This window comes from Petromyzon marinus, chromosome 35 (genome assembly GCF_048934315.1).
Source record: "Petromyzon marinus isolate PM22_M1 ecotype Great Lakes invasive population chromosome 35, UKy_Petmar_22M1.pri1.0, whole genome shotgun sequence".
Classification (NCBI taxonomy): Eukaryota; Metazoa; Chordata; class Hyperoartia; order Petromyzontiformes; family Petromyzontidae; genus Petromyzon; species Petromyzon marinus.
In genome coordinates this window covers 1,848,544-1,875,126 of record NC_133701.1, presented here as the reverse complement: position 1 = coordinate 1,875,126, position 26,583 = coordinate 1,848,544, and the positions used below count along the sequence as shown (strand labels likewise).

Here is a 26,583-nt window from a genome sequence, read left to right as displayed (position 1 = left end):
ACCACAAAAACTTAGATTAAGGCCATCAGTCTAACTCCGTACTACAACAAAACAAACATGTCCAAACCAAAAAACGTTTCCAAATCACCAAAAAATAAAGCCATAATTGCAACGTAACAGTGATCATAAGGACTGTGACCGAATTTTTACAATAAACTACATAAATAGCATGTAACACCAAAACCGTAGAGCCATAGCTGGCTGCATGAGTTACTCCACAACAACAGAAGCATCGGTCGGAGTATCACATTTTTCAATGCACCTTTAAGATCAGCACGCTAAATAAAAATACAGATAATACTTTGCAACGTCATCCGGAGCAAAACATTTTATTTTATTTTACGCCAATGAATAGCAGTGGCAGCTATGGGTGTACAACTCCTCTAGAGCAGTTTTGAGAGAAGATCTCATTGGTAGCGATTCAAGTTGCAGTTTATTGGCAATAGCATTCCAGACTCTGGGGGCATCAATAGCAATGGCCCTTCCTCCAGTTTTTGTACGGCACATCAAATATAGAAACTAATATATGGCACTAAATATGTATTACCGAAGCTACCGGATAAATTGCACTTCTTGCAAATGCAATGTTGGGGCAGACAGGACGAATGATGAGCGCGAGACTAAAAGAACACCAAAGAAATATGAAACACTCCCAGACAACTGTCGGCAGTGGCAGAAAACGCGTGCCAACAAGGACACTCAATTGTTCAAGTTCTGTGAAAAACTAGTTACTACTGGCCAAGACTAATTAGAGCACCTATCGAAATTAAGAGAAATTTAAATTATTTTAACCGTTCGGAAAGCTACAGGCTTAGTGCTGCTTGGAAGCGAATCATCAAACAATACATTGTTTAAATGCATGCCTATACAGGCCACCATACGTCAATGGGGATTACCTGTTCGAGGACAACAACAGGCACGGCTATTTTATTGCAGGCAAACGACAGGAGGTACAAGTTCAATGTGCATGTATAATGGACATTGATAATTACCATATGAATAACACAACCGGCAATGGATACCCATGGTAATGTAGATGCAATCATTAATCATCACATCTACCCCTCTATTTAAGGACCGAAACAGGAATATTTCACCACAAATCTGTCTGTCGCCCGATGAAGCTAGTTGTAATTACTGGCAAAACATAGTACTCAGATTGTAAATGTTGTGGCTTGGCTCTCCAACACACCGGTGTGCTGCACGAGTCACGAATTGGCACGTTCTGTTTACGTGACAAACCTTACTAATTGGCTGTGTCGGGTGGTGGCTGGTTTAACGACACGCTTATATTTACGCGATTTAACCCAAAACAAACCTATATTATGGATGATATTGGTCGCGAAAGCCTACGTGTTACACTGATGTAAACTAAACTACACTTTTTATTTTATCAGGTAATGTCTACTGAGCTATTCGTTATTTTTCAGAAGCAACCTGGCCCCAAATGATAGCTCAACGAAGTAGTTTATCATGTAGAAATGCATAGCAGCCATAAATAATCTAAACGCACGTTTCTAAATGCACATATTCCCTGGAAGGTTAAACGTGTTATCCAAGACCCCTGATATATTAAAGGTTGACATGGACCGGCGCATCTGAGTTCTACCATAATTTCCTCTCCACAGGGGAAAAATAAAATAATGGTGATGTTGGTAATGGATGATTATGATTATGATGATTATCAATGGAAGTGATGGCCTCTGCTTGCGTTTGCTACCACAGGTCGACAATCGATGTGACGCAAGTCCACATCGTGGGACATTGCACAAGCAGACATTTCAAAACTGCTCCATAATCTGCAACAGCTGCCGTAGAATGAGGACGACTCAGTGGCATCGACGGCATGGCCACAGAGGGCCACTTCACATTGGACATTTGTGGAAAAAGAGCTTTATAGCTCATCGGATTCCTCCAGTCTAAATAAATATTCTCATTCTGACACTGATCTTTAGCCAAAACGGCGATCCGCCGAATACAACAGCCATCGTCACCCCTGCCAATGCAATGTTGATGGACGATGGCGGTGGTGGTGCTGCTGACGGCGATGCCAATAATGGATTATGGAAGGTGGTTAATCGTACTTTCTGCTGACGCCACTTGGCTGTCACCAGTCTGCCTGTCACCAGATACAAATTGACAATGACGGATGACGATATTGACGATTGTTGTTGCCATCGTCGCAGCTGCTGTCGCTAATGCCGCAACCTCATCGCCCGTCAATACCGCTGCCGCTGCTGCTTCTGCCATAGCCGCATATTGCAGAGCGTTGCCGTGTCCGTCATTGGCACCCACGGCACCCTGCCCAGACTCGTGCCCATCGGCCACCGTGCTGTGGTCGACTGCGGATTATCTCGTACGGATAACAGGTAGATGTTTCTCTTTTTTTCTCCCGACTTATAACGGATGCGACGTTAACTGATCAGCTACTTCCCATAAGAATTAACTAAAATACATGGGGTATGTTCCAGCGGCCCAATACTCTATTTGTAAATTCTTAAAAATAAACGAGGTGATGCGTGGTCAGGTAAAGTGTGGGTTCTACCACTTCTTTCGAGGCGTCTGGCCAGCATGAGAGAGTAGGCAAGATACCCTCCAGAGGAAGTCTGTCTAGAGCAGTGTTCTTCACTAATCTTCACAGGAGGGCCACTTTCGCCAATAAGACATCGCTGTGAGGGCCGCCACACATTTGAAACCATTGGGATTTGACAGCAGCACGATCATCATGGGGGGTGTTTCACATCCCCTTGTTGCAAGCAGCTCTTTTGCCCGCCTCGGCAGTTGTTTCTTGCTGTGGCTGTTCCTCCTGATGACGGACGCTGGTGTTGCGCCCGAAACGTCGTGATTTAATTGATTTTGTTTTATATCTACGTGACTTTACCGAAAGAACCAAAGAGTATGGTGTTTCACATGTTGTGCATTTTCGGGGGCCGCGCTAAAGGCCACCAGAGGCCACCAGAGGCCCGCAGGCCTTGAAGTGAAGAACACCGCTCTTGAGCTTCAGCTAGGGGAGGTCATTCCGCCAGCAGTGGCGAGAGAAAGCAATTGAAAGGCTGCATCTTTACCTCCCATTGTAAGCCGCGTGTTTTATCAACTGAGAAAAAATCGATACAACTGTCACATAGGTCAATGATGTTATTGGAATGCATGGTCGGTAGGTATAGAGAATGTGTATCATTAAGTCAGCGCTTACTCGCTCGGAATCCAACACTCATGAACTTACTGTCCAGTGATACTACCAGTTTAGTTTTTGTGCGGCCTTTTGTGAATCCACTGCTGATTGAAAGTCTCTTTATGCTGTGTCGGTCACGGTGGGGGGGGAAGGGGGGATTGTTTGGCCATACTTCACCACACCGGGTCACAGTTCGGATATCACTCGCCACTGCGTGTTACGTGAAGTTTAGTGGCCAATAAGCTGAACCGAAAGCGAAAGCGTTCTACTCATTGTAAAAAAAAAGGAAATGATCGCGTCGTTCTGGGCGTCCTGGTGAGTGAATATATACCCCAGGTCACGTCGAGTTTCGGCCTGCCGGCTTTCTCACCACCAAAGCAACCATCGTGACACCGTGAGTACCGTTTTGCGTTGGACAATTAAATACATCGGTCATTTGAAGGCCCGTCTTTGCACTGGTGGTGGGCAATGTTACACGCGTGTTCTTACAATGTGAGTTGCCGTGGGATTACCGCAATGTCACTTGTATGTACGTACGTATGTCGAACGTCTGTCGCACCGTACGTAGCCAACCGTGCTAATCGTCGATCACGACATAGAACGACACGATACTAGATGTGACGACATGACGATTATCACCTTATCAGTTTCCCCCTCACCGTTGTGATTTTGTGTATTCCCTATTTTGTGATTTGATGGACTTCGAGTAGACGTAGAGATTGTTCGATAGTTTTCCAACTGCAGCTCGCTGAAATCCCAATAACAGGTGGACCTTTATTACCTATATCCTGTGTAACTCACATTATGTCAATTGCACAGCGCATAATTAATTGATTTACGAAATGCACGTCACACAAATATGGTACGGTCAACTTATCCGCCAAATTTGTTCATAATTAGCACTAATTTATTGGGGGAAAATTGCTATTTATTTCGGACTTTTATTACTTTTGTGAAATGTGATTGTATCACGAAGACATTATGAGTGAATGAAATGTTTAACAACAAAAAATAAATGAGCAACGATAATCAAGGTACGACGATATTTTTATGAAGGGGACGAAACGAGTGTCGTGGATCTGTTATCGTACTATGAGTCTTAGCATCGCCACATCAGCGCAATCGTAATCCTTGATGTAAAATAATTACCTATTAGAATGTAGACAGGTGCTCAAGACTTCAAACCAATTTCTCCATCATTGTTGGCATGATGCTGGTGGTCTTAACTCGCTCCGACAGCGTCATTATAAACTGAAATAATAAAAAAAACTTTATTCATTATTCGTGCTTCTCTTTTTTCATTCGTTTTAGCCTTTAGCCCATGATCACGGTTTATTTGTGAGAGCAAATTTGTTTCGAACACAAATTGAACCTCTCGTCCTATTACAAGGGGGGACGCGTCTCCCACTGCGTTGTAAGATGCTGGCGATGTCAGCGTAGCCACTGAACAAATGGCACCGTCACGTTAGTTGTTATTTGGCGAGTGCTGAATTCACCGCGCCCCTATTTGCCACCGGGCGATGATGAATTGATGATCCTGGGTCGCGATTCAACGACACAATATATCCGTCTCGATTTCGCCGTCCCGTTCGTATCGTCTATCATCCGTTCCCTCTCGTGCGCAGTAGTCTCGCAGCGCCCACGCGATATGTTTAAGTCTGCTTTGAAAAACCATCTCTCTAAAGTGGCCTCCCCCCCTTTAGTTTGGTCGGTTGCCCCTGGGATCTATATTTGTTTCCTGCTTCTCATGCATTGCACACTGGGATCCGAGGATGGAATTCGCATTATACATGTGAATTATTCTCAAGCTCATTGTAGCGGCGTGGTCGTCTAATTATTGGCACCTGCGCTATGAAAGCGGAAACCCGAGTTTCATTTCTTAGCCATGGCTGACATCAGTGGCGAATGATTATATCGAACCAGTCTTGGGGATTTTCCTCTTCACCCACCAACACGGCCCAACGTGGTGGTGGTGTTTGCTCAACCAACTCCCATGACCGACATCACATCGGGAAGCCTTCCTCTATGAGTTAACCGAAGGGCTTTACATTATGTACCGTAATTATTATACTCTTTGGTTCCTTTGGTAAAGTCACGTAGGTAGAAAAAATAATAAAATGAAAAATAATACATCACCAATTATTATAACAACAACAACAACAATGGGGCACAAACGGAGTTTGACGTGCTGATATTAGGTGCCATTTCGATTCTGAGATTACACCGTGACTAGTTTGATCTGCGTTGTTTTTGTCACCGAGCACGTTGACAAAATCATTGCGTGAGAAATGTGACGCCCGCCCGCGTGTGTGAGTGTCTGTTGAATGAGTGGAGAGCGGTGGTGTAGTGGTTAGCGCTACGCTGCGCTACGAACCCGGCGACCAGGGTTCGATTCCCGCTCACGGCCAACACCGGTGACGATTATCTGAACCGGTCCTAGGCCTCCCCTAGGTCGACTCAGCCTCAAATGAGTACCTGGTGCGGTGCGTGAACATCGCCACTGGGGAGACAAAGGCGGTCGGGCGTGGTGCTGGCCATCCATTCCCTCGTGTGCCGTTCCGGCCTTCATAGGTGCTCGCTAACAGCACTTGCCCCAGCAGTCTGTTAAGGCTACACGGGGGATCTTTGTCTTTGTGTGAAGGAGTGGCTACGAAAGAAGAAAGCAGCCATGCAGAGCGGACTTCAGCTGGCAACGTGGGCGCTCGTCGTCTTGCACCTGCACGGAAGAGCGTCTGCCAACGTTTACGGTGAGATGGTTGGTAAAGTTTAACACCTAGTAGGAGGAGGAGGCTTTCGCGACCAATATCATCCATAATACAGGGGTTTTTTTTTTTGGGGGGGGGGGGGTAGATCGCGTAAATATATAAATGTGTCGTTAAACCTGCCACCACCCGACACGGTTTGTCACGTAAACAGAACGTGCAGCGCAAGGCGGCTCGAAGCAGGCCTGCAGGTGGACATTGGACTGCCAGTAAGGGAACGGTGATTGCTGCTATGAGTCATTTGCGGTCTCTTTTATTTTATTTTTGCAAACGGTAAAACCATGACGCCGGCAGCCGGTGACCCACTCGTTCAGAAAGACGTCATCGGATCTTTGAGGTCAACTATGAAGCAGACGGCGCCTGGACTGTCTACGGTTATTACAGCGGCGAGATTTTAGCTACCTCGCCTGGTTTGCAGGAGGTAGTGGGTTCGAGCCAGACCCTGACGCCTGCTGTATATTTGGAGTTTGCACGTCTCTCTCCCCGTGTCCGCGTGGATTTTTCTCCGAGTCCACCGGTTTTTCCCCTCCACATTTACAATCGACATCACGCGTTTCGACAATTTGGGCTGCTGGAAATGTTCCACGTGATGATAAGTCACTTCGTTGAGCTATCATTTGTGGTCAGGCCGCTTCTGAAAAAGAGCTACGTAGCTCAGTGGGCCTTAGCTGGTAAAATTAGAAGAAGAAAATAGTTGTCTAGTTTTTACACCCGCAGTATTGACCAGGGTGGCCGGCCAGGCTCGAACCGCGAACCTCTGCAACGTCACCCGACTCTCCACCCATTGGTTCGTTGGAATTAAGGCAGCGATGTCAGCTGATTTGAAGTGGTCTTGAAAGCCCCCTTTCGCCTCTTTCGCAAGAGCAGGACGTGTCCAAACATAGTCGCATTTCTTAGAATTATCAACCAAGTGTTTAGGATTTTTTCTTTGAATCATGAGTCAATTATGTGGTAAAACAACTAAAACAGAGTATACATACTGTGCATATATATAAACTAATAAATGCCTCCATGTTAGCTCAATTATTTGTAAGGTCACTTTGTGATAATTTTACAGATAAAGTCACACAAATGTCATGCTTGTTATTATAATTTTAAAAAAGCTTTATTTTAATAAGGATGGCAATCAGTTGACTTGCTAGCACCGAGCAATACAAACTATTCGATTCACATTTCATACAAAGCATAATCAGGGGTGTGGAGCGGTGCCTGAGTGGTTTACGCGAATCCAGCGACCCAAGTTCGATTCCCTGCAACAGCTGACATCAGTGGCGAGTGGTACCTGAATCAGTCCTGCGCGCATCCTTCACCAGCCCACGCTGACGAGCGTGGTGAAGTATAGTCAAACAACCGCTATGACCAACACGAAATGAGGAGGCTTTCATCTAGCAGTGGAAAGCAGGGAGCTTTAAATTCTTATTAATTATAATAGCAACACAATATAAGTACACATACATATTGTTTTAATACTCTTTGGTTCTTTCGGTAAAGTCACGTAGGTAATGCAAGCGACCGTCTCTCTCACCTGAAGACGGTGGCTTGCGTTGCGATCGAAACGTGGTGATCTATGATTTTTTTTTATACCTACGTGACTTTACCGAAAGAACCAAGAGAGTATGGATTCCTGCAGTCACGAAAGCTTCGAATCAAGATATTGTTTTAACTCATGGCGTGACATGAAGTGATGCTGCCGCGGTATAATGAGTCGTATCACACTGGACCTTACAATGAAGAAGTCGCAGGGTTCAACTCCACCTCGCATCGCGTGTCCACTTAGCAGTAGCGTCACCGACTAGACCGTGGTCGATCAGCAGGTCGCGCTGGTGCGGTAAAGCGTGGGAAACCCCACCTCCTCTAAGACGTGAAGTCACCGTGGAAGACGAGGCCAAACTACGCTCCGCAAGGGCTTCTCATACAGAGCTCGCTCTCGTGTATATATGTTGAACTTCTTTCGCAACGTACGGAGCCGACCGTGCCAATCGGAGGCCATTCCACCAGCAGTGGCGCGAGCGAAAAATTGCGGAGGCTGCACCTTTACCCTTATCCGCCTCATTACCACTGCCCCCCCCCTCCTCCTTCACCCCCCCCCCCGCCTCCCACAAACGTAGCGAGGTACAAGAACGCGGCCAGCGTCTCGCCGCAGGACAGTGCGGTGCGCGTGGGCCACGACCTCACGGCCGTGTGCGAGGTGCGCGACGGCGCGGGCCTGGGGGCCGCGGACCTGCGCTGGGTTCTGAACGCCACGCCGCTGGGCGCGCCGGCAGTCCGCGTGCTGGACGCGCGGCGCTCCGAGGTGACCCTGACGGCGCTGGCGCCCTCGCTGCCCAGCGGACACAACCTCCTGTGCGTGCACCGCGACGGAGACGTCTTGCTCGCCGGCTCCGTGGTCTACGTGGGCGGTGAGTCAGGCCCGCCCGAGACGTTAACTACATCGCCTGGTATGCAGGAGGTCGTGCGTTCGATCCCGACCCCATGACGCTTGTTGTATATTTGGAGTTTGCATGTTTCCCTCCCTCTCCCAGTGGTCACGAGGATTTTTCTCCGGGTCCTCCGGTTCCCCCCCCCCCCCCCATTTTTATAATCAACATGCGTTTAGAGTTTTTTGCTGCTGTAAATGTCCACGTGATACGCCGTTTCGTTAGGGTATCATTTGTGGCCGGGTCGCTTCTGAAAAAGGGCTATAGTTGCTTAATGGACTTAACCTGGTAAAAATACAATAGACCCTTATAAAAAAAAACAACTGGAAGTTCACGAGGTGGCGAAGGGGCCGAAATGAATTGCATAGTTAATCGGAAAGAGGATGTTGGGAAATGTGCGGTGGGGGCTCACGGTTGGGGTAATGAGGCTGAGAGATGCATTTGTTGAGTGAGTGCCCCAGAGTTGGTGATGTGTGTGGGTGCAGTCTCACCGTTGTGTCAGACTCACGCTTAAGTGACGAGGACACCACGGGTGGATGATTGTGGAAGTAGGTCGGGCCACTGTGGATCGGGTTGCTTTGGATTTGTGCCCAGATACGAACAATAAAATTGGGACGTCAAATTTGAAAATTCTGAAAATGTTAATCATGCGAATGTGAATATTTTGATTTAAAGCTTTCGTGACTGCAGGGATACATATTCTTGTTTCTTTCGGTAAAGTCACGTAGAAGGTAAACAATAAAACAATACAAAACATATATATAACAATAACATTCTCACGACGTTTCGACTGCAACACAAGCAATCATCAGGTGTGAAAACCACAGCAAGAATGTTTAAAAAAACATTAATGGATCGGTCCATGACCAAATCACCCACGATTCGACGGAATCCAATCGGCGAGTCTCTGAAACCAGGCAGGGTTAAAGCTGCCGTATTACTTCGATGAGTTATCGGACTCGTTGCTTGGGCTTCATGAGGGAGGTCTTTTGAATTTCGCTCGTCCAACGCTGACGCCCAGGGACTTGTCCTTTGTGCACTAATACCTCATGGCTTATTGTGTTTATTAACTCTTGCTGCCGTGTCTGTCTGCAAGCCGGGTCACCCTTGAAAAATAGCTCTATAGCTCAATAGGTAATTTACTCGGATAATAAACTTCTGATTATTATTATTATTCCCAAATACAGGACTCTTCATGTCTTCTCCGAGTTTCACTCTCTGCTGTTGAACACCCGATTGTGTACTTTCAATTGCCCGTAATTTATTTGGCTCAACCTCTGTATCGTTTCGATGTCACCTTGCTTGCCGCATTGCTGTTAAGTTTTCGGTTGCACTTTTTTTTCTTGTTACACGATTGTTGTTCTTGTTCAGTGTGCTCCGTAAGGAACCAGCGGCAACTTATCATAGTTAATGCTGGTGCTTGTTTGTCCCAAAGCTCCATTAAAAAAGGAGGCTTCCAGTTGCAATGGACTTTCATCCGAGCATAAATAAAGGATATTGTTGTCATTACCAGAACTCGACACAAAATTCCGCAGCTCGCCCACTTGAAATGATGCAATCCCCTCCGCACCTGGCCTAGGGCCGCAATTCGTGCAAAGTAACAATGGTGGGGACAACACGAACCATTAGAAGTGTGCCCAATGATACAAGGACAAGCGAAACTATTAAAGTATATATTTTTTATTTTAACAGGTAAGGCCCACTGAGCTATATATGTCTTTTTCAGAAGCGACCTGACGATCACAAATGATAACTCAATGAAGTAGCTTATCAACATGTGGACAATTATCGAAAAATAATACTCTAAACGGATGTTTCCTAATGTGGAGGGGAAAATCGGAGGACCTGGAGAAAAATCCACGCGACCACGGGGAGAACATGCAAACTCAAAATATATAGCAGGCGTCAGTGTCGTGATCGAACTCACGGCCTCCTGTATACCGGGAGAGGTAGTTAACATCTCATAAACGTGGCACCCTTATAGATCCCCCTTATAGCCGTACACACTGTTGGGGGAAAGTGCTGTTGGCGAGCACCTATTAAGGACGGAACGACGACGCACGGGAGAGTGCTGTGGCCAGCACCACGCCCGTGCCACCTTTGTCTTTCCCAGTAATTTTTGTTTACGCATCGCACCAGGTACTCATTTATAAGACCGCAGTTAACCCATAACCGGTTAAGGTCAACCGCCACTGATGTTAGCCGTGAAGCCCAACCCACGGCGCCGGGTTCGTAGCGCGGGGCGCCGCAGCTGCACCCCCAAGGGCCGCTGCACGAGCATCCAGCAGCGCGGCTGCTGCTCTCTGCTTCTCTGCTGCTGATCTCTGCTGCTGCTCTTTGCTGCTCTCTGCTTCTCTGCTGCTGCTCTCTGCTGCTGCTCTCTGCTTCTCTGCTGCTGCTCTCTGCTTCTCTGCTGCTGCTCTCTGCTGCTGCTCTCTGCTTCTCTGCTGCTGCTCTCTGCTTCTCTATGCTTCTCTGCTGTTGCTCTCTGCTTCTCTGCTGCTGGTTCTCTGCTGCTGCTCTCTGCTTCTCTGCTGCTGCTCTCTGCTGCTGCTCTCTGCTTCTCTGCTGCTGCTCTCTGTTTCTCTGCTGCTGCTCTCTGCTGCTGCTCTCTGCTTCTCTGCTGCTGCTCTCTGCTGCTCTCTGCTTCTCTGCTGCTGCTCTCTGCTTCTCTGCTGCTGCTCTCTGCTTCTCTGCTGCTTCTCTGCTGCTGCTCTCTGCTTCTCTGCTGCTGCTCTCTGCTTCTCTGCTGCTACTCTCTGCTGCTGCTCTCTGCTTCTCTGCTGCTGCTCTCTGCTTCTCTGCTGCTGCTGTCTGCTTCTCTGCTGCTGCTCTCTGCTGCTGCTCTCTGCTTCTTTGCTGCTGCTCTCTGTTTCTCTGCTGCTGCTCTCTGCTTCTCTGCTGCTGCTCTCTGCTTCTCTGCTGCTGCTGCTCTCTGCTTCTCTGCTGCTGCTCTCTGCTTCTCTGCTGCTGCTCTCTGCTTCTCTACTGCTGCTCTCTGCTTCTCTGCTGCTTCTCTGCTGCTGCTCTCTGCTTCTCTGCTGCTGCTCTCTGCTTCTCTGCTGCTGCTCTCTGCTTCTCTGCTGCTACTCTCTGCTGCTGCTCTCTGCTTCTCTGCTGCTGCTCTCTGCTTCTCTGCTGCTGCTGCTGCTCTCTGCTGCTGCTCTCTGCTTCTTTGCTGCTGCTCTCTGTTTCTCTGCTGCTGCTCTCTGCTTCTCTGCTGCTGCTCTCTGCTTCTCTGCTGCTGCTCTCTGCTTCTCTACTGCTGCTCTCTGCTTCTCTGCTGCTTCTCTGCTGCTGCTCTCTGCTTCTCTGCTGCTGCTCTCTGCTTCTCTGCTGCTGCTCTCTGCTGCTGCTCTCTGCTTCTTTGCTGCTGCTCTCTGCTTCTCTGCTGCTGCTCTCTGCTTCTCTGCTGCTGCTCTCTGCTTCTCTGCTGCTGCTCTCTGCTTCTCTGCTGCTACTCTCTGCTGCTGCTCTCTGCTTCTCTGCTGCTGCTCTCTGCTTCTCTGCTGCTGCTGTCTGCTTCTCTGCTGCTGCTCTCTGCTGCTGCTCTCTGCTTCTTTGCTGCTGCTCTCTGTTTCTCTGCTGCTGCTCTCTGCTTCTCTGCTGCTGCTCTCTGCTTCTCTGCTGCTGCTGCTCTCTGCTTCTCTGCTGCTGCTCTCTGCTTCTCTGCTGCTGCTCTCTGCTTCTCTACTGCTGCTCTCTGCTTCTCTGCTGCTTCTCTGCTGCTGCTCTCTGCTTCTCTGCTGCTGCTCTCTGCTTCTCTGCTGCTGCTCTCTGCTGCTGCTCTCTGCTTCTTTGCTGCTGCTCTCTGCTTCTCTGCTGCTGCTCTCTGCTTCTCTGCTGCTGCTCTCTGCTTCTCTGCTGCTGCTGTCTGCTTCTCTGCTGCTGCTCTCTGCTGCTGCTCTCTGCTTCTTTGCTGCTGCTGCTCTCTGCTTCTCTGCTGCTGCTGTTTCTCTCTGTTCTGCTGCTGCTGCTGAGCGGCGAGAGACACAAACGCGTCTCGCGACGAGCTCGCAACATCCTGCGGTAATCCCAGAAATGACATCGAGCCGTTTCAGCTGCCCCCCACACACCGCCCCCTCCCGCCAAACAAAGACAAAGATCCCCGTGTAGCCTCAACAGACTGTTGGGGCAAGTGCCGTTAGCGAGTAGCACCTGTGAAGGCCGACACGGCACACGAGGTGGCTGGTGACCAGCACCACGCCCGGCCTCCTTTGTCTCCCCAGCGGCGATGTTTACACACCGCACCAGGTGCTCATTTGAGACCGAGTCGACCTAGGGGAAGCCCAGGACCGGTTCAGAGAATCGTCACCGGTGTTGGCCGTGAGCGGGAATCGATCTCGGGTGGACGGGTTGCTTTTCATGACCAATTAATTACTGGGCACATAAATAGTTTTGTTTTGATTACAATCTTCTTTCCGTGTCCTGTCACCAGTCATATATTTATTTAGTATCGGGCTCATGATGATGATGATATGGCCAGCAATGGATAGACAATGGCACATGATGATGACGTTGAAGTGGCTCGGTCCGTAGCCCCGAAGAGGGCCTCCTCAATGCAGGAGGCGGCTGGGTCAGAGGCGTCTTCTGGCCCCTGTCAACGTGCGCTCTGGCGCACGTTGACTTCTGACCTGCCCACTCTCGTTCCACGTGAGTTGAATTAATGCGTGGGTGGGTGGGTGAGTGTGTGATTGGGTGAGTGGGAGTGTGAGTGAGTGAGTGATTCGGTGAGTGGGTTGCTAGAGTAGCCCCACTTCCTCCGCATGTTGGTAATTTAAACGTCTCCAGGTTGCTGTGCGTTGTGAAGTCCGTGGTTGGTGTGGTGAGCCGTGCTCGCCACAACTTTGTGTAGTCAGTGATTTCTTTTTTTTTTAAGCGGTTCCGTTAACATCCCGTAGATTTTCCGTGAAATCGGGAGCGGGCTTAGGTGGGGGCATTGGCCCTGTTTCGTGGTCCCATAGTTTGAACTCTAACCTCGGGCCATCAGAGCACTTGACTCCCTGCCCCTGTTAAAGTTCGGGTTGAAGCCCTCCCTCTCCTCCTCTGCCTCGGACTGACCGTCGAATCTATTACACGAGCACACGTGTACCGCACACTCAACACACTCACACACACCCCACCATGCCCCCTCCTGATGAACAACAACAACAAACAATTTCAATGCACGCCGTGTCTAAATGCAACTGCATCGCAAGACGCTTTACAGGGGTGAAGACATTCGCGCGGGCAGAAGGTGAGTGGGTTGGTGGGTGGGTGGCGGGAGTCGGGCAAAGGAAAACACGGGGGAGAGAAGACGAGAGGCGGCCACGAGCACACGAGTCCCGTTGCTTCGCGCGGTTATCTTCAGGTGCGTTTACACGCTCCATAAATCCAAATTGTATCGTGTCAAGAAAAGGCCTTGGCTGCTAAAGTAGGGGGCAATAGGGGGGGAGCAGGGAGACTGTAATGAGTTGAGATGGGAAGGTTCGGCATGGATAACCCCATTCGCTGTTGGAGACCGTGTGGCGATATTGTAATGGCTCCCAAGATTGGAATAGGATGATTGTGGAGTGTTCTGTGGATTGGGCTGATACGATATAGAGAACAGCGGGGAGCCACAGGCGAGAGCCACGGAGAAAGGCGGGCGGAGACGTGGAGAGAGAGAGAGAGACACACACAGACAGAGAGACAAAGGGGTGACGACAGGGGGACAATGATACACAAAGAGACATGAAGACGTGGAGATAGACGCAGAGAGGCGCAGAGAAACGCAGACGGAGGTACGGAGAGCGACCGGCACAGATAAAGAGTGGCGGGGCTACGACACACACACACAATGGCCATCAAGGTACAATGTACAGACAGTCGAGGGTCTGCTTTTAACACAAACACATGCAGGATTGAGTTAACACTGGCCGCGAGTGACCCACAGCCGCTGCCACTGGCTCGCCAGGAGGCACCGCCGCCTTCGTGTGGCGCCGCCGCCGAAGCCATCGCACCGGCCCTGGAAGGTGCGAGAGAGAAAAAAACACACTTTGCTTTCTACTCAAGCGCGAAAACTCTTCGTAGCCACGCGTCGATAACTCCGCGTGGCCACGAAGAGAGACTCTCTACAGAGAGAGAGAGAGACCGGGCAATAGTTTTGGGGCACAGCGACACTTCTTCGCAGCAGCCCGTGAGAGAATGGCGAATGCAGCGAGAAGCCGATCGAGCCAAGCGCCTGCCGGGTGGCGCGGGAGAGACTCGGCAAAAGTAACGCGGTTCAAGGTTTTGTTTTCGGAACGTTGTTCACGTCGCGACGTGCCGCCCGCAGAGCCCCCCACGGCTCCCACGGAGCTGGAGTGCCGCTCGAGGCTGTCGGAGGACATGACGTGCAAGTGGAGACCCTCGGGCGAGACCCACATCCACACCACGTACACCCTGATGTACCGTCTCACGTGAGACCCACATCCACACCACGCACACACTGACGTACCGTCTCACGTGAGACCCACATCCACACCACGTACACCCTGATGTACCGTCTCACGTGAGACCCACATCCACACCACGCACACCCTGATGTACCGTCTCACGTGAGACCCACACCCACACCATGCACACACTGGCATACCGTCTCACGTGAGACCCACAACCACACCACGCACACCCTGGCGTACCGTCTCACGTGAGACCCACACCACACCACACACACCCTGGCGTACCGTCTCACGTGAGACCCACACGCCCTCACACCCTCACGCCCAGAGCAGACCTCAAACATCACGGCCTGGCCGCTGTTCGCCCTGCAGGCGTCCACAGGACCAGAGTGGGCAGGGCGCCTTCTCCGACGCGGGCCCAGAGGCGTGGAAGTCACAGCCCGGCAAACTGCGTGCCGAGAAGAAAACAAATCTAATTTTATATTCTCAACCTGGATGTTCATGCTTAAACTCGCAATGAATAATAATAATAATGTCAAAGGGTCGTATATGTTTTTTTTAATTCTCCCAAGCGATCAAGTTAACGAGCAGTGTCTCTAATTCCCGTAACGGTCTCCACCCCACACAACAACAAATAAACAAAAGCATTCTTGACTCAGCCCATCAGCACCCACAGTCTTCTGCGAGGAGCGCACAACTTGAGCAGCATTGAATCAGCGCAAGCAACACTGCGAAGCTGCGTTTGACTCATCAGCAAGCAGGCTCAATTGAGTCAATGATGGTGAACTGCCAGATGTTGCTGGCAAGGAGCCTCTGTTTAAGATATCGATTCTATAGTTTGACGCAATAATTGTATAATTACAAAACAAGCATAAGCGGCATCGTGGAGAATGTAAATGACATATAACCAATGTTGTCTTAAAGCTTTCGTGACTGCAGGAATTCATATTCTTTGGGTATTTCGGTAAAGGCGCGTAGATAGTTTCAAAGAAACCTGTGTGTGTTCAAAGAAACCTATCGACCTGACTTTACCGAAAGACCCAAAGAACATGTAACCAATGTCTTTCGAATTGTTTTTTTCCGTAAGAATTTAGCGTTGAACATTTGGGATTTGGCATTTCCCGAGCATTGATTTTGTAGTAAGCCTGACTCAGCTCTTGAGACTCTGGAAGTTGAGAACTTTATCCAGAGTTTGCTTGTAGTGCAGTACTGGATCAATGCTGCTCATATTATACATTCCCAGAAGGCCGCGTGGTTGATTGGATTTGTGTAAAAAAAAAAAACACCCACATGGAGAGATAAATAGATGCGAAAGAGTCATTGTTGGCGTATCTCTTGCGATTCATTTTGCCGAGTGTCAAGCGAGGTGTGAGAGCGCAACGCCAAGACACCGACTCCTCGGCAACCCAACCTTGACCCCGAGCACCCAAAACGAGCCCAGCCCCCCCCCCTTCACAGGCCCACCAAATCGAGCCCCCCTCTTTCATCGCCCCTCGAGATCGTGATGCGCGCCTGGTTCGGCGGCCGCTGCGCACGCGAGATAAAAAAAAAACTGCGACGGGCGAAGCGGTTCATGCCGCAGGTCCCCGGCTTCTTGGCTGTGACCGTCGCCACAGCCAAGAAGCCGGTGGCGGCCGCTGCCTCCACCCGCAGCGTAAACCCAAACAAAATAAATAAATAACGCGGGCCCTCAATCGCGGTATTTCATCGAATCGCCCGTGCGGGTGGATAATAATAATAATGACACCCCCGTCCCCTTTATGGTCTTTGTAGAGCCACACGCCCACCGTGTTTGGCACGGGGGTTGCTCCAGCATGCTTCACGCTGCACTGTGCGGATTGGTAAAGGGGTGTGCGGGTGGCGGGGGTGGCTGGGCCCAGACGTGACTTGATACCCGGCCGGGAACCGAACTCAGGGTGCTCAAAGGGGAGTTCGTTGACCAAATGCCACAGCCCCTCACGGTTCCGCATCGACAGCAGCGGAATGTAAATTGTTACTTCCTGCTCACATATTTAGGGCGAAGCTGCTCTCTCTCTGGCGCTGGCAGGGACCGTTCGTCCCGGTTGTTTACAGCGGACGCCTCGCTAACACCCTTGGTCCGTCTTCCCCCTCTCTGGATCGATTTGTGAGCGATCCTAAATCTGGAGCTTAACCCTCCTCGGATCTGTCTTTGCCCGTTACCCCATTACGGCCCACCGGAGCAGATCACCGACCAGATTGGCACCAACAGCACATCACATACTCCCTGTCCAGTTGTATATTTGCAGTCCTGGTGCGGTGTACAGCGCGCTGCGCTCGGAGTCCTGTGGCCTAGGTTTGATTCCCAGCCACGAGCATCAGTGGAGAGTGATGCCACCAATGAAACGCGTGGGGAAGTATGGTCATAACAACACCCACGGCTGACACGATATGGGGGGAGGGGTTCATCCAGTATTTGATTTATTAATGGCTGTAAATAATAATAATTATTATGAGTTGTACATTCGCTCTTGCTGTTTTTTGTACCATTATTTCCAATGCAATCCCACTATGTGTGCAATGCTAATCATCTACAAAGGCAGTCGGTCTTGTTAAACAAATACTGCCGAGCCAGTGGATGTTATTGGCAAGAGCACTCCATGTAAACTACGGGGGTCTTGACAGTGCAAAAATAAACTAACGTATCATAAGGTGTCGTCGCGGAGGATCACGGGCAATGAAACAAATGCAGTGCATAAAACGTCAATGCACACGATTCCAAATCTGCCAAATAAATGTTGGCCTTGCGATGCCCCCTCCCTCGAAGGGCCTCAACGAACTGTTCTTTTTTGTTTATCTCACGGCAGAGATGGCACAGACAACGAGTGCGAGGACTACGAGACGAGCGGTGCCAACTCGTGCTACTTCCGACGGGAAAACCTCTACCTGTTCGTGACGTACAGGATCTGGGTGGTCGCCCACAACCTGCTGGGCAACGCCACCTCCGCGGTGCTCTCCGTCGACCCCATGAACGTCGGTCGGTCTTGCCGTCGTTGGGTGAAACATGCGAGGGCGCGGGTAACCTTCCCTCGCCGACGATCGTCATCGTCAGACTGACGTTTACAGCCTTGGCCGCTGTGTTAATGGTCAGCACACTGGACTGTAATGGTTAACGCACTGGACTGTAATGGTTAACGCACTGGACTCTGTCGCCGGTTCAATAGCCTGGCGTGGAAGTTGTAACAACGGGGCAATTTCTTAAATCCCCCCCTCCTGCCACCTCTGACCACCCAGCAGTGTACAGGGGTGCATCACCGTGCATGGGTACGTCGTGGGGTAAAGTGTGGGGTTTCCCACCTCTTCTAAGAATCCTGGCCAGCATATAATCCTGTACCCCTCTCGAGGGGCTTTTTCGTGTTCCACCTCCAGTGTTCCTTCCACCAGCAGTAGCGTGAGCAGGCAATTGCAGGGCTGTGCGTTTACCCACGCGGACCACAAACGGCAGTGGTAATGGGTAGTTCGGCTTCATTCTATGGAAGCTGCTTCATGCCCATAGAGACAGGAATTCTCTTCACAGGCAGACATGGGTAAAAAAAAATATTTGTAGGGCATAACCTTCCTCATAGTACAGAAAAACACGACACATTTGTGGCCAGGTTGCTTCTGAAAAATAGCTATACAGCTCAGTGGGCTTTACCTGGTAAAAAAAAAAAGTTATTTTAAAATCGTCTCTACGGGTGAAGTGATAATCGCCGTGCCCGTGTGTTCCTACAGCGCAGCCGTCTCCGCCAGCCAACGTGGTTGTGGTTGGGCCTCCCAAATACCCCAAGCAGCTGGACGTGAGCTGGACGTACCCTTCTGCCGCTGACCCCTCATTCTACCCTCTGCAGTTCCAGCTGCGCTACCGCAGGCACGGCACGTCTGATTGGCAGGTGAGATGATCGCACAGCTGTCAACCCATACGGTTTACCCATATTCTTGTGCAGGGAAATTGAATTTGCAGGTCTACACGGCGTACAGCCGTTGCAATACGGGCAAAATGTCTTTTATTTGTTTGTGTTTCTCCCTTGTGATGAGGCTTTGTCAGGTGAACGTTGAGATTTATAAGGTCACGGGATGACCAATAAGTTCTGAATTGGTCTGTAATAAGGTAGGCACTGAAAAGGGGTTGACAGGTTTGTGATTGTCCTGCTGTGAACCACAGGGGCTGAAGAAGTCAACCAACATTTAAAATGATGATACGAAAGTGACATCGGAAAGGTTGTCGCAATAATACAGCGTGGGCGGGACACCGTCACTCGCAGGGAGGGATAATGATGCTGTGGTTGAGACTAACGACAGAGCGGCAGCCAACGGAGGGAACGTGCCTTAGAGGTTCCTCCTTCGAGGAGATGGAGCGATGTGCCGGTGCAAGGCGGATCGTCGTTTCGCAAGCTCACAACGAGGTGGTGACGACAGCGGATTGACCACGGCTGACGATGACGCCGAAGTGTCACCACGATCTGCGTGCGTGTCTTAGGGGAGCGGTGGTGCAGCAGTTAGCGCTACGCTGCGCTACGAACCCGGCGACCCGAGTTCAATTCCCGCTCACAGACAACACCTAGTGACGATTATCTGAACCGGTCCTGGGCATCCCCTAGGTCGACTCAGCCTCAAATTAGTACCTGGTGCGGTGTGTAGTAAACATCGCCACTGGGGAGACAAAGGCGGCCGGGACACCCACCCCCCCCTAGGTGTGCCGTACGTAGATTTAACTTATATCGCCACCGTACCGTAGCCAACCGTGCAACTCGTGAACAGCACTTGCCCCGACAGTCTGTAAAAGGTTACACGGGGGGTGTTTGTGTGTAGGGTGGATGGGTCGTGTGTGTGTGTGTGTTGCAGTGTCGACTCGGCCTCAAATGAGTACCCGGTGCGGTGTGCAAACATCGCCACTGGGGAGACAAAGGCGGTCGGGCGTGATGCTGGCCACCCTCCCCCTCGTGGCGCCATTGCCGGCCTTCATAGGTGCTCGCTAACAGCACTTGCCCCGACAGTCTGTGAAGGCTACACGGGGGGTGGTGTCTTTGTCTTTCGTGCGTGCGTGGACAGACGAAGGAGGTGGGCACGCAGGTGGCGTACGGCCTGTACGGGCTGCGCGCCGGGACGCGCCACCACGTGGAGCTGCGCTGCCGCCACTCCTCAGGCAGGGGCCACTGGAGCGAGTGGAGCCGCGCCGTCACGGAGAGCACCGCGCCCGGTAGCGCACGCGCACGCGGAATCGTCGCCAGGGAGCTGTTGTCTCTCTCTCTCTCTCTCTGCTTGTGTGTCTGTCTGTGTGTCTCCGTGTCTGTGTTTTGTCTCTCAAATTTAGCAATCTTTGGAAGAACGTAATCCACCAGGTAGGGTGTTGACTGTTGCGTTAGCCGACTCCCTGTGTTGCATGGCATTATATTTCTAAGTTTACTTGGTTTGTTTTCTCATTCGTTCTTACCTGATGACGACTGCTTGTGTTAAAATCGAAGCGTCGTATTCTATTATTCAATTTATTTTATTTTCTATGTGACTTTACCGAAAGAAACCACAGAACAAAACAAAGCAGCTCGAACACACCTTGAGCTCGCACGATCAAGCGTGGCAACGCCAAACTTTCACATCTCACTGCCATTGAGATGGCGGTGGAACTCTCCCGCGCCTCCGATTAGCACGGCTGGTTGCGTACGGTGCGAAAGAAGTTCTGCATACACGTTTCAAATATAGCAATAAGACCATAGTCACCATGTACACGTGCTTACACGTACAGGGCACGGGTTGGAGTCCACTTCTCGTCACACGGCAGTTGAAACAAGAGGAATATTTCTTAAATTCCTTGCGCCTCTGTCCACGCAGTCATTTAAAATGGGTACAACCACTGTCAGTCGATCGGCAGGATTGTGGTGGTGGTGGTGGGGTAAAGGGTGGGTAGTGGGGAGCGGTGGTGTAGCGGTTAGCGCTACGCTGCGCTACGAACCTGGCGACCCGAGTTCGATTCCCGCTCACGGCCAACATCAGCGACGATTATCTGATGCGGTCCTGGGCCTCCCCTAGGTCAACTCAGCATCAAATGAGTGCCTGTTGCGGTGCGTGAAAACATCGCCACTGGGTAGACAAAGGCGGCCGGTCGTGATGCTGGCCACCCAACCCCTCGTGTGCCGCTCTGGCCTTCATAGGCACTACCCGCTAACAGCACTTGCCCCAACAGTGTGTTCAGGCTATACGGGGGATCTTTGGGGTAGAGGGTGGGTATACTCCGACGTCTTCCAACGTGGTCGACAAACGTGGGAGCGGTAGACGTCAGAGGTCCCCCTCTCGTTTGCCGGCAGTGGCACGCGAGCAAATGGGGGATTGTGGCCACACAAAGCAAGAGGTGGAAATTCATTTTGAAAAAGAAAACGGCGAGTGCCCCAAATACAATTACCGTGCTGTAGGTAGAAGCAGATTTACTCACACTTTTTATGAAAGCATTACGATTCAACTTGAATTCGGTAACCTTTTGAAGACGTAAGCCCCGTGAGATTTATTATCCTTCCTCTAAAGGGGGACCTTTCAAGCGGTCCCAGCCACCGCAATTGGCATTATCACACACGTCCCGCGAACCGCAGGTCGTTCCAGAGCTCTGTATCCGGCTTTGATGTCAGCACAGAGCGGCCGAATCTTGAAAATTATACTCCAAGGTTATTAACACCTGGCCGACAGCAGATGACTCGATTTGATAATCTACTGCTGGATGAGCGCCTGCTCATGCCGCGTGCGGGACGTGGCGGTTATTTGGCCATACTTCACCACGCTGGTCAGTGCGGACTGTTGAAGACGGGCAGCGTATTACGTGGGGGTCATAGAAGTAGAGTACAACTGTGATTGTTTTCTGCGATTTCCCCTCTGCAGCCGACATCGTAAATTAACGAACGGGCATCGAAGTGAACAAAACTCACTGACCTGCGAATGCACAACAAAAACACAAACAACATTCATTATAAATACGACCCACACATCAGGCACGCTTTCTACACAATCGGGCACCCATGGGAATCGTCGGCATGCCGCAACACGACAACGACGGAAGCTCGCACAATCACCGTCGTCGGCCTTTGTGGAGTGTTTGCTCGTGATCGTTGTTTTAATATCGCCAGCAGAGGAAACCGACGGCTATTTGCAGCACTTTTGAAGAATGTACAAATCTTCGTGTGGTTGTAATCAGCCGAGCCGATGCCCACGTGTGACATCTCATTGAGGTCCTGTGCAGCATTGGTGGCGCTGCCATTGGGAGCCCTCCGCACAAATAATCATTAATTTCGAGGGCCCTCCCTGTCAATTCGTGAACTCCTGGCGAGATGACAGCTACAGTTGTAAGTGATAGAGTTGTAGCAGAGACGATAAATATTTGGACCAAAGTTAAAAGAGGTGGTAATGGGAGGGGAGAGACTCAAACGAGACAACAAGCGATGGACAGGAGACAGAGATTGAGTGACATGGAGACAGATAAATGTACCGTTTTATGTGAATTGGCTTGTGTTCATTCGCATGCGTAATCGAGTTGATATTTGGTGCAACCGGATGTCGTCACGAGTCCTGGGCCCCCCTTTAGCTGCTTGGGGCCGTTATACTTTGCTTATGCCGAGAGCCACCACTGCTGAAATAGTCGGAGAAAATTGTTTCTCACTTCACCGTGAAGCATCTCCACATCTCTTTATCGCTGTTCACAAATCCTCCTGCCGCTCTCTCCGTTTCTCTCCCCCAGCACTCAAGCAGAAGTCTCTGCAGATGCCCCTGAAGCAGCGCAAAATGCTCCTGATCCACGGAACTTCGATTATGGTAAACCCCAATAAGCGCCAGAGAGACGAGAGGTGGCTACACGGATCAAGGGGATAGTGAGCGCCAATGACGTTAACCGTGGCTGGGACTCGAACTCATGTGGCCATTGTTCGTAGTACAGCAGAATCTGATACAGACATTTTCCAAGGTGGGGGGAGGGGATAGTGGTCCAGAAATTTCAAGCCCTTTAATGGAGCCCTACGTCAATAAGTAAGTATATGATTACTCGTCTTTCTCTGCTAAATATCAATACCAATATTCGGGGCCCCGAGGGGGAAGGGCGATCGCTCCCCCTCCATCCCCCACTCGTGGGTGCGCTACGGGAGCACGGCGCATAAACCACTCAGCACTGCTCCCCACGCAGACACCGCGACAGAGTTTCCCCGTGTAGCCTGAACAGACTGTTGGGCCAAGTGCTGTTGGCGAGTAGCACCTATGAAGGCCGGCACGGCGCACAAGAGGGCGATGTGGCCAGAGCGCCGCGCCAGGCCGCCTTTGTCTCCCCCCGCGCACGCGGCACATGCAGAGAGCACGAACGCACACGATAGTTGCTCGTGACAGCCTCGCCCACGACTGATGTTAGCCGTGGCCAGGAATCAAACTCGGGTCACCGTACTCAAAGAGCAGGGCGTCAACCACTGGGCTACCGCTCCACCTCAAGGTGGTGCTATGCCAGGGAGTCTTAGACGTGGCGTGTGGCGGCGGCAGTGCAGCCACAGCGAGGGTTGTGTTGAGATTTGGCTAAGAAACGGCCGCAGCGTTTCAGAAGAAAAGCAAATCGTGGTTCTTCTCGAGTTTGCATTTTCTCTCCCTCTTCTAAAAGGTGACATAAATGCTGACGACGGAACCTTTTAAGTGCACAGAAGCACACTCACTGTGGACTCATTAGTATCTGCGGACCTTTTTGCCAGTATCAAAAAGTTATTAAATCTAAGAATAATGTTTTACCCTTTCTGGCAAAAAAACAGAATGTGTTAAGATGTTAAAACACGAAATATATACCTTTTGCAAAAGGAATGCATTTGGTGTTTGAACATCTTTTCACCTGATTTATTTCCAGAAAGGGTACAACCTATCAGAACGCATTCTTCATTAGCTTGGAAAGCGGAGAAGCCAAATTCCCACGAGATAACATCTCAACAGCCCCCGAGGGTGGAGGTCCTTCCGCCAACAGCAGCGTGGGCAAGAATTTACAGGGCTGCACCTTTGCCTCTTAAGGATAGTTGCATACATTTTAAGTAACCCGATTATCAGTTCGGCGCCGAACACAACGCACTGTCATATTACATTTTGTTTTAAAATCCCACATCTCAATTGTCATTTATTTCCGCACCCAAAGAGAGGACTGAACCAGGGAGGACGGCGCAGAGGTCGCAAGGGCCCGAGGAAGCATCTGGCACCGAAGGGACCCTGAGCTTGGTGGGGACGGTGCCAAGCCACGCTGCAATGTTCCCCGGAGCTCCTGGCCATGACGGAAGTGCCCACCGCGAGACGCAGGACACCCACCGCTGCGATTCTCTCCTCTGCTTCTTCTTCCCCCCCCCCCTCCTACTAAGCCACGAGGTTCAATCGTCGCACGCGGCCGGCTGCTCGCGCTTTCTCTCTCCCCACGGAGCTTCTATACCGTGCCTCTTCTACTCCAGTCGCACGCGCCGTGCTCGCATCTCGATCCATAACTCCCGCCTCGCGCTCCACTACTCCCTCTACCGGTGGTCTCTCCACAGCCCTGCTCATCACGTCTTCTTACATCTTGCTGCATTGCCCCTTTTATATATATCTTGATTGCACCTTTGCATATGCGTGCACAATGTTCAATGCAAGATGATAGACTGCCTCATTGCATATATTTATATTTAGTGTCTGTATAACAATTATTAGGAACTCGTATATAATCTTAAATCACTAACGAATGATTTAAGATTATATACGCACAACAAATCGTTACGTTTTGTAATCTACAGTGCTCATTGTGTAGTAGCCGGGCCATGGTAAAACCATCAGCATCCTCAACCATGACCAATCCACTGCTGGATGAAGGCTGCCACCATCTCTCGTGGCCTCGCAATGCAACAAGCCCCGAAGCTCTTGCAGATGCCCTCGTGTTATCATTCCAGGTGATTTTGTGGAATTTCATTATCCTAAGGGTGCACACAATATGCACTCGAATCCATGCGAAATCTCACTTCGCCAAAACAAGTCTCAAGTTAAAGACTTTGAAGGAGGAACCATGTTACTGGGTTCTCAGATCAGCGCACTCATCAGGGAGAATAAGCTTGTTGACCGTGTTGTGTTCCCTTTCATTGTGGATTTGACCACCAAATAAATTACCCAAAGACCAGTTGGAGATTCTGACCTTGTAAAGAAAAACTGACGCACAATGAAAATCTAAATTGTTCATCTGCCCCATTGCAAGGAGGAAGCTGTCGTACTGTGATGCTTTGCTCATCACTCGACTTGCAATCCAGAGGTCGCCAGGTTCGCCACCGTCTTGGCCCGGCACTTGAGACAATAGGCATCAAGGTTTTGTAAATCTCCCCGCAGGTCCACGCAGCAGCGATTGGAAGGTCACGTGTGTCGGGGTGACGTGTGGGTGCTCACACCTTTTCTAATGCATTTGGCCAGCGTGAAACAAGTCGACCACACACCCTCGAGAGAACATCTCGAGACCTCCCTTGAGTGGAGGCCCTTCCCCGCCAGCAGTGGCCCAAGCAAGACATTGCAGGGCTGCACATTTTTTTAACCTTTTGACCATTAGCGGCACAATACTCCACAGCGTAGGAAATGGGAGTTGGGATTCTTTATGTGTCAGAATTGTTCCCTCTTGGTGCCGGTCACCCCAACTCTCCTGCTTTACCACCTGGTCAGAGAGCGAGCTTAGGGACCAAGCAAATGTTCAACATCGATGAGAATTTTTTTTAAATGTACGCACCGCCGGCCAGGTACTCTGCACACGGCAAACATCTAAAACAAAACAAAAAGTGAGTTGAGAGTTTCACTTTGCTGGAGTCCACCTGAGTGAAGTGCAATCGCCACCGTTCTTGAAGAGTTCTACTCCACGATAGCAATGCAGACTCGTACAGACTAACCGCTACAATGTCAACAACGTAACGCTCATGTAATCAAAGTAAATAAAACACGTTGAAAACCGCACTTTGTTGTTTTACTGCCTACTGGACATCTGTGATAAAGAGCAGTATAGCTCATCGCATTCCTCCAGTATGAATACATATTGATTCTGTTTTGTTCAGAACAAGTGTCGCACAACGTTCCGATGCGTGGCGGTCAGCGCGAGCCTTCAGTGCGACCAACTCGGCCCGCACCCACAAACCATGAGCCTCCTTGTGGCAAACAGAAGTTACGCAATCATTTAACAGACAAAATATGCCTCCTTCACACATCGGCCCCTCCACATAAAATTTTTTTATAAAAAAATGTACACATCCCATCAGCCACACGACCTTCCAGAACTGCATAATTTCCACAAGCCTCTGCCGATGAGACACTGAACATCAAAACCAGTGCTTTATTTGCGTGCGTTGAACTAATGCTGCCGAATTTCTATGCGCTCCCCAAAGGCTATATCACTGATGGATGTGTAGAAAAAAACATTTTATTTATTTCATTAGACCTCCTTTGCCAGTACCAAAATGTAATAATAGGGTTTTTCCCTTTTTTCTGGCAACAAAACTGAAACCTTTTTTCAAGGATTCATGTCTGCATTAACCACAATACCTGCAGTCAAAATGCAAACAAAAAACATACTATGATAATATGATGCATTGTCCTTGAAACTGATTGGTCCACACCAAGGGACGGCTTTCTTTTGAGCCTCGACCCAATTGGTGCTCGACCAGATGACGCCAAAAGGCGTACAGCTCAAAGACAATGCACTATCAAAGTAATGAGGGCTCGGGGTGAGGATCTACATCATTAGACCTCCTTTGCCAGTACCAAAATGTAATAATAGGGTTTTTCCCCTTTTTTTCTGGCAACAAAACTGAAACCTTTTTACAAGGATTCATGTCTGCATTAACCACAATACC

General features: G+C 50.0%; 1 protein-coding gene across 1 annotated transcript; it reads left to right on the top strand.

The window, feature by feature from the left end:
* Nucleotides 1-3,076: 3,076 nt before the first annotated feature.
* On the top strand, nucleotides 3,077-25,690 carry LOC116948817 (cytokine receptor-like factor 1). The gene is made up of 9 exons (XM_032965939.2): nucleotides 3,077-3,566; nucleotides 5,814-5,919; nucleotides 8,043-8,333; nucleotides 14,647-14,770; nucleotides 17,578-17,747; nucleotides 18,485-18,642; nucleotides 19,802-19,949; nucleotides 22,467-22,540; nucleotides 23,880-25,690. Exons 2-9 carry the CDS (start codon nucleotides 5,841-5,843, stop codon nucleotides 23,952-23,954), a joined length of 1,119 nt encoding a protein of 372 aa, XP_032821830.2. The 5' UTR covers nucleotides 3,077-3,566; nucleotides 5,814-5,840; the 3' UTR covers nucleotides 23,955-25,690.
* The last annotated feature ends 893 nt before the right edge of the window (nucleotides 25,691-26,583 follow it).